Source organism: Haliotis asinina, chromosome 7, assembly GCF_037392515.1.
Source record: "Haliotis asinina isolate JCU_RB_2024 chromosome 7, JCU_Hal_asi_v2, whole genome shotgun sequence".
In the NCBI taxonomy this organism is placed as follows: domain Eukaryota; kingdom Metazoa; phylum Mollusca; class Gastropoda; order Lepetellida; family Haliotidae; genus Haliotis; species Haliotis asinina.
The window spans coordinates 36,812,143-36,824,608 of NC_090286.1; the positions used below are offsets into that span (position 1 = coordinate 36,812,143).

The following is a 12,466-nucleotide window of genomic DNA, read 5'->3' on the forward strand; positions in this document are numbered from 1 at the left end:
ACTGGTTGTTTGCAGCGCACCCAACTCGTCTCTTTGTTTGTGGGGTTGAACATACAGCCGCCTCACCTTTAGCTTGACGTGTACACGTGTAAATATATTTTATAAACAGTACTTCGAAGAGCACGGAGATATGTCTCATCGGTCTAGACTTTTAGCAATACCCATTATTTCTCGGCATTATCACCCGTGTGTGGAGTTCGATCTGTCAAGGCAATAACCTCGTGGACTTTGTTTTGCGATCCGCGAAATTGATGTCATTGAGGTAATTACAACAACAGAACTATATGGTGAGATTGTCTTGAAAATATGCAATATGCTGCAGGTAAGTTTAAACATTAACAAAGGGTATATTATCGGACATTTTAATGGTGACTGTGATCTGGATATTGTGTAAATGTATTTCAGCAGTGCCTCAATGGCCGTAACTACTTCACATGGAAAACGTTGGTAGTGCTGGAACCGTTGAATTTCAAAGAATTACTGCGAATATCTAACCTGTGTACTATATACAATGAAATTCAGAATACTATATTCATACCGGTATCAAATGAGTAAATTACGAGACATTAGACACACGTTTGGACTGACAATATAGATCTGCTCTAAGGAGTTTGCTGTACTCTCTACTGCCATGGGACACAATTGTCAACCTGAGACACAAGCTTCTCAGCAAAGCAGTTCTTACTCGCGCTTATAGTATCTATGGCAGAGATGTGCCAGTGCAGATAAGGTGTTAGTGTTGTACTGGTCCCCTCCCTTTGTCAACCTGAGACGCAAGCTTCTCAGCGAAGCAGTTCTTACTCGCATCTATAGCATCTATGACAGAGATGTGCCAGTGCAGATAAGGTGTTAGTGTTGTACTGGTCCCCTCCCTTTGTCAACCTGAGACGCAAGCTTCTCAGCGAAGCAGTTCTTACTCGCATCTATAGCATCTATGACAGAGATGTGCCAGTGCAGATAAGGTGTTAGTGTTGTACTGGTCCCCTCCCTCTGTTGCGCACGCCGGAGACCAGTAACATTTCCAACACAGACGTCATACCATTCGCTACCAACTCGTGTTATTCCGGGATAAGCCGAGTTCACGGAAAGGGGCGAGTCATCCAGGTATCCCTGATGTTACACGCATTTAATGTTCTCAATGTCTTGTGATACACAACCACATGAAAAACAGCCATGGACATAAAAATATAAACAATATTTAATTGTAAACACAATAGTCAACAAAAAGGACGGACTCACGTGATTCAGTCTACCTTTAACAACAATTACCTAAAACAATATAGGTACACGTATATACCCTGACCGGGTCGTCGCTGTTTATTTAAACTTTCCCTATCAACAGTCAGTTTGATCTACCGCCCTGAACACATTATTATTTTTCCAAATTATCGCCCACTCACCATCTTAAAATATAATCAATATATAGTTTCTAATAAAATATCAAGTTGTTTTTAAAAAAAGAATATTAACACACATATGTCAAGTAACTTTGCCTATAGCCACATACCTAATCTCCCACTAAAAACATAAGGACATCCAACTAAATTCGCGGATGATTTGGTAAGTCTAGATATCTCAGCTCCAGCTGAAATTCCAGTGATCTCATTATTAAGTTAATGTTTATGGCTTTTTGGATTCCATTTTTATTTCTTAAGAAAACTTTATTTCTACTACTAACATGTATGTCTACGTTTACCAATAAATTAGGGATAAAAACACACAAAAATATAATTATGAAATGTTTTTGTACCTATAACAAACGACGGCAACCCGCCAAGATTGTTCTCAACCAAATGTAGTTCTGTTCAGTTATATTATTCTATTTCCCTCCATCCTCTAAAACTTGGGGGTGGAGAAGAGTGAGCATGACTTTATGCCGCTTTGGACTGTATTCCAGTAAAGAATATGCGGCGTTTCCACTAAACAGTACTGAGTTGGTTTAATGCTGTATGGAATATCATAACATATACATGACCGTAACTGATCAAAGGCTGCAGATATTACGTTAAGGAACGCAATGTTAACGACTCGACCCAGAGGACACAGGAATATAGGTATTTCTTTCACAACAAACTGGATAACCGTCTGTACTACTACACAACAGAAATAAACGAGACCAGTGACATTACCGCGCCATATCAAGTAATGGTATGCTGAAGATATATATATATATACGTACAGATATATATGACACGATATACAATTATATTTAAGACGACTATTTTCTGTGATAGATGATTGTGATCTCGATGCGCAGGCACTTCAGAGAGATTTGGAGCAGAATGAGATGGACGCTGTAACTTCATGGACTAAAACAAGGCCAACTTGATACACGTTGGACACAGATAAATATATATAAATACTTCTCCAATGGTATGGGATAGGGAATGTATCAGGGTCACGTTTTGAGGGGGTGAGTTCCAAGGATGGTTTGCACAACCGGTTGTGCTGATATAAAATATAATTTGATTAAACTTTGCCATGAAGGTTCGGGACAACGTGTACAAATATATACTGGACAAAGTAAGATAAGGATACTGGTATTTTTGTAATTGATATTTTATCAGTCTGTCAGTGAATAATACATCATTGTTCATAATTTCAAAATTTACAACTATCCGTAACTATGTTTGTCCAGTATATTACGATCGCATAGTTGCCTTCATCAACTATTACTCAGACTTGATTGCGTATTAAGTTTGTTTCGGGAAACTGGGGACTGAACATGAATGTACAGCTTCAACTGTTGTTTCAAGTTCACCATAAAGGTCTTATAACAAAAATACAATGTATTTGGTACTTCAATTTCTCAACGAACATGTATTCTATGAAAAGTTTTTAGATTTAATATCACCACTCATACACGTCTGAATATCCAGTGCTGTGCCTTCATGAATAAAATACCTATCACTTATTCAACGAAGATATGGTCTATGGTAATTTTTGAATTTAAGAATATAAAATGCTGTGCCTAAATAAAATACATGTTTCAATATTTCCAACGAATATACATTGCACTCTGTTTAATTCGGACTGGCTTGAGGCAGCAGTTCGAGTTACACAGAAATTACGATGCCTGAAGACTCGGACCACGAGTTCAGTCCAGTTTATACAGCAATCCGAGAAAGACAAAATCCGAGTTGGACAGAGTGCAGTGTATGGTCTATGGAAAGTTTTGAGATTTTATATAGCCACAAAGACACGCCTGAATATCAAGGGCAGTGCTTTGGTGATCCCTCTGGATGATATGGCTCATCATATGGCCGCTCCAGTTCTTCCTATTCCTTGTATTGCAGCTTGTTATGTTCCGCCTCAGATCCGCCGTATGACTCGACCTCTTCAATCATACCTTTCGACTGCAATCGAATTGTATTTTGTATAGAACAAGCGTGGGTCTTTTTTCTTATTACACATGAAGAAAACAGTTCACAATGAAGATCTACTGTTGTATTGGCACATACACTGAATGGTGGTGCCCAATAAGTATAACGTTATCATAGACTCATTGAAAGAATACGGATGTTTAGTTTTTCAGATATTTCTAGTTTAATGAGTTTAACAAATTACGCAACACTGATACACCGATACACACAAGCATGAAGACACACACTATCACACACCTAAACAACGACAATACTATCACATAAAAACACAATCACGCACAAACGTAGGCAAATACGTACCCAATCTTCCACAAACTCAATAACAAAACAATTACTAACACAAACACACACGAACTAAATTACAACATAATCACATCCTCACAATCACAAACACGCACATACCTAGACACACAGTCACTCAGTCACATCATTATCCGAGGGCTCATCCGCACTCACCCTGACGTAGAAGGTAGCACTCACCCAGACGCAGAAGGTAGCACTCACCCAGACACAGAAGGTAGCACTCACCCAGACATAGAAGGTAGCGGCTCCAGCACTGACGTCCCTGATGTGATCTTTGGAGATCGGGTCGAGCACCTTCCTGGCTGAGCGGGAGACAGAGAGGGGGATGTCCTTTGGCTTGAAGTTGGACACCTTCCTCATCATTGACTCTTTCCCCGTCTTCCCCATCAAGGCCTGGACATTACGCCACACCTGCACGTGTAACATATGCATACAGACATACGATGTCGTAGGTGGCGGCTATACGTGTACCTTAGGCTGTTAGACACAACAAAAACAAAAACCAGAATGGTCAGCGACGCCTTCTCAGTGACAGCCCAAGTTCTTTGGAACTCTCTTCCCCCCAAGAGAGGGACAACGTCTCATCCTTCGACTCACTTAAAACCTTCCTTTTCTCAGGAGTCTTCCGACCCTAGATAGTTCGTTAGAAAGAAATGGAAACTCACAAGTGCCCGTCTTAATGGGTTTTTGGAAGCCGCAAATGCAATAGGCTGTTACATAAACGATAACACACGCCGATCCTGCCTTGTAAAATAGCCATGTAGACAAATAATGGAATGCCCCACATCTGCAGTGATGTTACAGGCAAACACACAACTACAGACATACTCCACATTCATGGCATGATAATTTATTTGAAGTGGTGTAAACCTAAACATACTCATTCCCAGTGGGTCTGATTACCTTAAGGTCCTTCATGCTGTGGCCGAGGAGCAGGAATGTCGCCATGAGAGTCTGATGAACGCCATCTGGTGGATTGGAGTAGTTCCTGAGCTCGGACACTGTCGTCTGCTGCATGTTGAGCACCGCGTGACGCAGCTTCTCGATCTTCTGGAGATGCTCCTGCAGCCTTGACGCCATTGCGATCTGGAGGTCAAGCTGGTGGTCCGAGTTCATCTCCTTGGCCCGTTTGATGGCGCGATCCAAAGATGGCAGATCGCGTTTCTGGGATGCGTCCATTAGTTCTGTAGAGAGAAATCAATCCAGATGTGAATGAATGAATGAGTTTAGTTTTATGTCACATTCAGAAATATTCCTGCTATATGGCGGCGGTCTGAAATAATCGAACCTGGAACAATCCAGTGATCAACAGCATGAGCATCGATGTACGATGGCATGTGGCTACCAAGTGACCAGCCAATCCCGTTAGTCGCCTGTTACTACAAGCATGAACATCAGTTCTAACCCGGATATTCATGGGTAAGATGGGAATGAAGCATTGATTGCAAGTGTGTAGAATACATCAATAATATTTATATGACGACATGGTCATAAACACTAGTTCTAAAACTGTTTTATTTTCAAATAGTTCACCTACTGGGTGCATGAAGGAGTGTAATATGTAGAATAAAATTTCCAACAGAACGAAATTAACGTCTTGTCTGTCCAGCCTCTGTCAATATATGATGTGTATAATATATGTGACTACATAGAGCAATACATTACGACATAACATGCAACAAGATACAAACACTTCACGTCTTAAGTCATATTTCATCACGGAAAGCACGATACATGACGTCGAGATCTGGACATCTTCAACAGAGCCAGTTTGTCGTCGACGTCTGGCATACTGACCTCCTTTGATCTTAAGGACTTCCAGAAGCCTCCTGGCCTTCGCCAGAAGCTCATCTCCTTTAGCGGGGTTGCATTCCATATAGGCTGCTATGGCTGCCTCCAGCTGTCTCTCGTCCTTCAGGTCTATGGCTCTCTGCAGCTGCTTCATGGCGTGTCGCTTCTTCTCCTCTGTGACAGCAAGGGTGGCATTATAGGAGGGCACGGGGTGACATTGGGTTGGACATGAGGTGGCATTAACATGTGGTGGTCGTGCACATGATCGCATGACATTCATTCGCAATGAACAACAAATGACGACATGTGTACAATGTATTCCAGTAAGTGATCATTTAACGAATGATTCCATACCTTCGTAAGGCGAATGTGTTCTGGTTGGACGAAAGGTTTGTAGTGAAAATCAATAAGTTACTGACAAAGTACGCCACTTAAAAGAACCCGAGTAAGACTGGCGATTACCCAAAATCTAGACTTGCTCTTCGAGGGATTTAGCGTTACATCAAACGTAGTGTGGAACAGACAATGACGTAGTTAGGAATTACGGCACAGACAATGGCGTGGACAAAAACGTTTTCTGAGTACCATCACATTGTTAAACATACGAATTGTCACCTACTAATTTCTACAAATGGAATCTGAGCAATTTAGTCTAAAGAGTCTGCAGCTATTTGTTAAGGGTTGACGGTCTACGAGCTGTCACTACTGTTACTCATGCAGAATAGCGGTTTATAACTACACACTACAAGTAACATTCACCTTGTGGAGAACATTCAGTTAGCTTGACTGGGACACAGACACACCAATCATCTTTATGTTGGCGATAGTGGTTGTCTTTCGCACTGGCAAATGTGAGTGGCTCATTGGTTTAAGGTAGGAAACGCTGTGTCAACAGGGTTATATTCATTATCGTCAATTACACTCTTGAGTCACTGTAATTTGTTATACAGCGTTGCGTTCCGTACCGGCATCAGTGGGGCTACGAATCCCAAGCCATCCTTAGTATGATAGGGGTGCGTATAGTTGTAAACACCCCCATTAAAGTCTCGAGACGTAAACTAGAAAGTACTGATTTGTTTGATTGGCATTATTACAAGCTGGAGAGTAATAAGAAGGTAAGATTCTTTATGGATAACAACTTCTTTATTACTTATGATGCGACGTTTCGGTATGGATCCTTATACCATTGTCAAGCAAGACTCACCCAGACCGAAACGTCGCATCATAAGTAATAAAGAAGTTGTTATCCATTAAAGAATCTTACCCTCTTATAGAAAGTACTGAATGATTTTTTTTCTGATAAATGATGAAAAGCGGTTGACCAATATCGACTTACAGAAATCAAAAGCTGTAAGTCCGAATGTTTTTATCAGTCGGCTTCGGGCTTAGGACCGACGTTAATTTCGAACGCTGCAGTCGACTATCACAAACAAAGGAATACTTATGCATAGAAACGATTCAAATTACATCGACGGGGTAGATGTCCACATTCAAACACACGCTTCACTGCGTCACCATGGTAACATGCTAGGCAGGTACACGCCAGGCTAACTAACACGTGCTTTCACATTCAACCAACACGGGGGTACACATTAGTCTTGATACACAGATCTAGAGGTGTTAATGACACTTAATGACACCTAAGTAGGTGTTATCTAAAATGATTACATGATGCTTGAAAGGGAAATGCAAAAAATAATGCTGAAAATATTCTACCTAATAAAGATGTGAGTAATGTACTTGAGGGTACTGTGAGACATAATCGGGTAGCTTAGTGGTTATGGTGTTTCCTCGTCACGCCAAAGACGCATGTTCGTTTCCCCATATGACCACAAGGGCTTGTAACCCCAAAAGAGCTATCAAGGTATTTAATGTCACTAACGGGGCCTTAATACTACATAAAAGGATAGCACTAAGACCCCATCAGCAACAGTATACAATAAAATGGCAGCTTTTCGCGTTACGAGCCACTGTGCACATGGGTACAATGTGTGAAGCCGAATTCTGGAGTCTCCCGCTGTGATATTGCTGGAACGTTACTAAAGTCGGTGTATTCTATGAACACTTAATTCTATGATTCTATTACTATACAGTTATTCTAGAGACTGTGGGTGAAAAGGCTGCAAGACTTGGTAGAGCGTTACACTATAAAAGTTAGGTGACAAGCATTCCTCGTTATGTGAGTTGACCTAAAAAGGTAAGGTGTGAGAAGAGATCTCTGCTGTAACGACATTGTGACTACTGTCTAAGTCGGTTTCATGCATGGAAGTGTTAACATCCAGCCATGCGCTACCTTGATTCGGTTTGCGAGCTGTCCCCTTTTGAACACCTGGTCGTTTGGCACCTTGTATAAAAAAACCGCATTGAATCAAATAAACTGAAATGAACTGAACATAACACTGACTTCTAAATGTTCCATGTCTTACCTTAAAAAGTCTTCCAATCCTTGCTCATAATAAATGGCATGTGTTGGGATTACACGTTCTTAGCTGAGTACGCATTCTAGCACTTGAACTCAAACTGGGATTCAAACCCAAACTCTCAAAGTGATGCGTCTGCGAAGTCTAGAATCTGCCTCACGCAGTTACCCTGGCTTTCACGAAAAAGGAGCCTGACAACTGATCAAATCACCTATTTTGTGTTGACCTTTGACAAATCTAAAACTGCCTCGGCTCACATGGCCGAATGCTATGAATGTCATTTGTATTGGTCAAATATAACCAGTATTGTGTACCTCAATAAGAAAATAAATATAATCCCACATATAAAAACTGTTACACAAGACCACTGCCTACAATAATTGCGTATACAATGTATATTGTACTACATGGTTTAACATTGACACTGTGCGGCTGGAAATCGTGCATTCCTCATGATTCAGTCTTAAACGAAATTTTTCATTCACTCACTCCTGGACCTAGATTTTTGAAGCTCTCTTAGCGGTAAGATAGACGTAAGTTTTATTTATGTAAGACACATACGACTATCTTAGAGATAGCAAAAAAAATCTATACCCTGAATTATACGCCTGTCACACTCTGCTGTGATCTTTGGGCACAAGAGTTGCTATTATATGTTTATATAGTTCGTATTGTTAATGGTCAAACAAATATGGCACTTACCTTCAGTTCCTTTCTGGTTGTTCTCCTCGTTGTCCTCCGGCGAGATAGATGGACCTCGGCCGTTGGAGGTGTTTCCTCCTTCTTCATTCATCGTCTCCATGATCATCTTCAGGTTGGTGTTATACAGGTCACCAGGTCGCTTCCGGTTCACCTGGTACCGAGCCACGTTCTTGACCACGCCGTTCTCGTCGATGTCGTAAAGGTTGAGCATGTACTCGCCGTATTCCTTCAGTTCGACCCTCACGAGGTTCATGTCGTCCTGAGAAATGAACTCAATCTGGTCAGTGCTCGGGGGGTCATTGGCATTACGCCTGTGCACTGCGGCAACAGCCCTCTTACAACCAGGAGGGACTGGGATCACAACAACGTCTTCAGATGTCTCCACAGTCTCCATAGGAATGTCGAGGTCGGCTGCGTCAATCTCGTCATCAATCTTTTCGTCAGTGTAGCCAGGCTTCCCTGTCGATTCCACCAAGTAGCTGTGGACGTTGTATATCCTGTTGGGGTTGCCCTTCTGTCTGGCAAACACGTTCAGGGAGTATTCCCCAGCCTTGGGCATGTCCACATCGAACGTCCATTCCCCGTTCTCATTCCGTGTAGCCACTGCAGTCTTCTTCAGAGCCTTCGGATCATTAGAATGAATTTCACATATCATCTCCACGTCATTCCTTGCATTGAACTTAAGTGACACCTTCCCATCCTTAGCGTCAATATGAGCACCAGGATGAGAGACGGCTTTTACGCCAAGTTCATCAGAAATAGGTGACTTTCCTAGAAATCCTTCCGCAAAGTTGGGGAATGGCTGACCACCTCCTTCAACCCCTGTACATTTGATCAGGTAGTTACAGACATTGGGGGCCTCTCCTGGTTTGCCTTCCCCTTGGGCATACAACTTTAGTGCGTACTCTCCCTTCTGGGGTAGTCTCAGGCTGACTACAGCCTCACCATCTTCTTGATGGGTCAGTGCGTACTTGCTGAGGGTGGCGTCATCGATGGCTGCGTGCTTCAGGTTCTGAGACAACTGAACTTTAATCTTCTGGTCTGTCTTAAACCTCACAGTCACCTTACCGTCCTTTGTCTCTATGAGAGCCCTGTCGTGAGTGGTAGGGTGGAGACCAGCCTTCTTTGTGATCCCCACCGGTCCCCATCCTAACGGTGGGCAGTCAGGAAGGGGGAGACAGTTCTTCTTTTCAGTTGGGCACTGTATCAAGTACGTACACACAAGGTCAAATATGTCACTTTCTCGGACGTCCAGCCCGTACACGTCCATTTTAAACCTCCCCTTTACGGGAAACCTTAAAGAAAAGTCAACCAAGTCTTTACCGTGTTCAAAGAACACGAACCTGTCAAGGAAAGCGTCTATTTTGCTCTCGGATTCCATATGAGTGCGAGACTTGTATAACATATATTTAAACCGGTAATGTTCACTCTGCTCTTGAGGGAGTTGGAAAGGGATATTGATTTCACCGTCTTTCGTAGAGATTGTACACTTCATCTGGCTGGTCTGGATGGTCTTCATACCCAGGATATGGAACCGCTCCCGGACATAGAAGTGTTCCTCAAACTCCTTCACGGACACCGGCTTGGCCAACAGCTGCCATTGCTTCTCATCTGGATAGTGCGTCCAGATGAGTTTGTCGGGGTCTGTCAGGAAGTAAAACTCGTTGATTCGATGTTCCGTAATGCCTTCTGCTGCCAGTGATTCCTCCTCTTCGTCGTCGACTTTGCCGTCGGAATCTACCAGAGTCCATTCCCCCGACTTCCGGCCCACTACGCATGCCGACGCCCAGAAGGCGTCCACGAATCGCCACGAGTCGTCAATGTAGACGGCGTTCCACTGGGCGCCCATACTTTTCCGGTCCACCTTTTTACCGATTTCATAGGCGGCGCTCTTGTTCATACCGCTGATGATCATGCAGGGGATGTTGGCCATTCTTAGTTGAAAGACAACATCAAGGTATTAGTTACACGATAACTGGTTTCACAACCATATGGGTCTCTTTATCAAAGTACCCGTAACCTACCAACAAACTCCTTTAGTGTCTGTTAATTAGTAGATTCACCTTTTCTTCATTTAAATTTTGAGATGGTTAAAACTAAAATATATTTTTAAAAGACTCATACTCGCAAACGTATTGAGTACACTCATGACAACAATCGCAATGGCCCTCCGGCAGAAAACAATCAGCATCTACCATCCTGTATTGTACACGTGTATACAAAGTCGTGTAACATACACACGTTTGGCATGACAGCATGACAGGTCATGTAAAATATCACCCGTGAAACTCAGCGTTACTACTGGTTTCCTCCCGTTGCTTCTATGCTTGTCGCAAGAGGCGACCAACGGGATCGGGTGGTCAGGCTCGCTGACTCGGGTGACACATGTCATCTTATCCTACTTGCGCAGATGGATGCTCATGAGATCAATCCCTGGATTGTATGGTCCAGACTCGGTGTTACACAACAAACACACAGACGTTGAAAATATCACTTTGAACAGCTGCCAAGGGTTTAGGTCATGGATGTTACTGGTGGTCGATTGCATGAGCAAAATAATACACAGGCAAGGAAACATAGTCGATTATTGCTATCTATGACTACACTTACTGACACAACCCAGAAAACAGATGGGCGTGGTTTCCCTGGTTCTTCTGGATCTTGGAGAAATATTCCAACGGTGACTGTTTCGGAGGGTCTTCCTCTATCTTGAGGTTGTAGACATCTATTGAAGTCAACCAGAGGAATATGGATCGGACCTTGGATATTTCCGTCCAGTCCGGACCAGTGAGGTACTGGACCAGTTCACGGAACGTGCCGATCAGCAACTTCATGGGAGCCTGTAAACAACAAGGAGTGAGTGAGTGAGTGAGTGAGTGAGTGAGTGTGTGAGTGAGTGAGTGAGTGAGTGAGTGGGTGAGTGAGTGAGTGAGTGAGTGAGTTAGGTTTTACGCCGCTTTTAGAAATATTCCAGCAATGTCACAGGTGGACATGGAAATCGGTCTCACACATTGTACTCATGTGGGGAATCGAACCTGGATATTCGGCGCTAGACTACCCCACCGCCACATAGGTTATTTTGAATCAAAATCCGAGAATCGCAAAGAGAACTAATCAACACACTATTTCCGAAATCGTGGTAATCTAGACTTGAAGGGAAACTGAGTCTTCGGTCTAACCTATAAACTACCTAATCACAGCAAAATACACAAGAGACGTAGTGTTTCTATATTGTTTTATGAGCAATATTCAAGCAAGGCCGGTGGAGGAACACCTGAAATCGGATTCACACATGCTACTTCAGGGGAGTCGAACCGGGGCGTGTAGTGAACGCTTTCCCCACTGGGGTACATCAGGGGACAAAAACAGACAACACTGTCAGTGCAGTTGCTCTCGTCGAAGAGGATTATCGAGGTTGCGTATGCGGTATAATGGTGAAGATGTAACAAGTGATCCAGGTATTGTATTTGAATCGATCTATTTCAAGCATCAAGTTGACCAAACCACTAATGGGAGCAGGGCGATGTTTCATACTGTAAGACAGCTGTAACCTGATGCCATACCATACACTTGGAGGTCGCTGCGCTGAAGGGTATTACTGGCAGCTGATGGTCAATGAATGCAAACCAACAAAGTATTTTCATTTCCACAGTCACAAGAAGAATCCACTGTGTGATTCCGACTATAAGCATCACAATAGTATTGGTACAAAGTGTTTGCGACAACGACAGCATGCCGTGCTCTTTTAAGAGCTCATATCAAAAACACAGGCAAAGTCAGATCAATTCTTGATCTGAGCCTACACAGGAACATAGAGTACAAGGCTGAACGGAACCTAATTTACACAAAGGCCACTAGTAGCGACAA

The 12,466-nt window shown here is 42.8% G+C and overlaps 1 protein-coding gene across 2 annotated transcripts in view; it reads right to left on the reverse strand.

Annotated features, from left to right (window-relative positions):
* Nucleotides 1-1,078: 1,078 nt before the first annotated feature.
* The window catches only part of LOC137291527 (uncharacterized), a 35,474-nt gene continuing 24,086 nt past the window's right edge, over nucleotides 1,079-12,466 (reverse strand). For both annotated transcript variants that reach the window (XM_067822890.1, XM_067822892.1), the window contains exons 4-9: nucleotides 11,210-11,439; nucleotides 8,600-10,533; nucleotides 5,484-5,651; nucleotides 4,590-4,870; nucleotides 3,912-4,097; nucleotides 1,079-3,356 (exon numbers count right to left, since the gene is read on the reverse strand). In XM_067822890.1, the coding sequence (XP_067678991.1) occupies nucleotides 3,279-3,356; nucleotides 3,912-4,097; nucleotides 4,590-4,870; nucleotides 5,484-5,651; nucleotides 8,600-10,533; nucleotides 11,210-11,439 (2,877 nt within the window). In that variant the 3' untranslated portion in view covers nucleotides 1,079-3,278. The remainder of the gene's footprint in view (nucleotides 3,357-3,911; nucleotides 4,098-4,589; nucleotides 4,871-5,483; nucleotides 5,652-8,599; nucleotides 10,534-11,209; nucleotides 11,440-12,466) is intronic.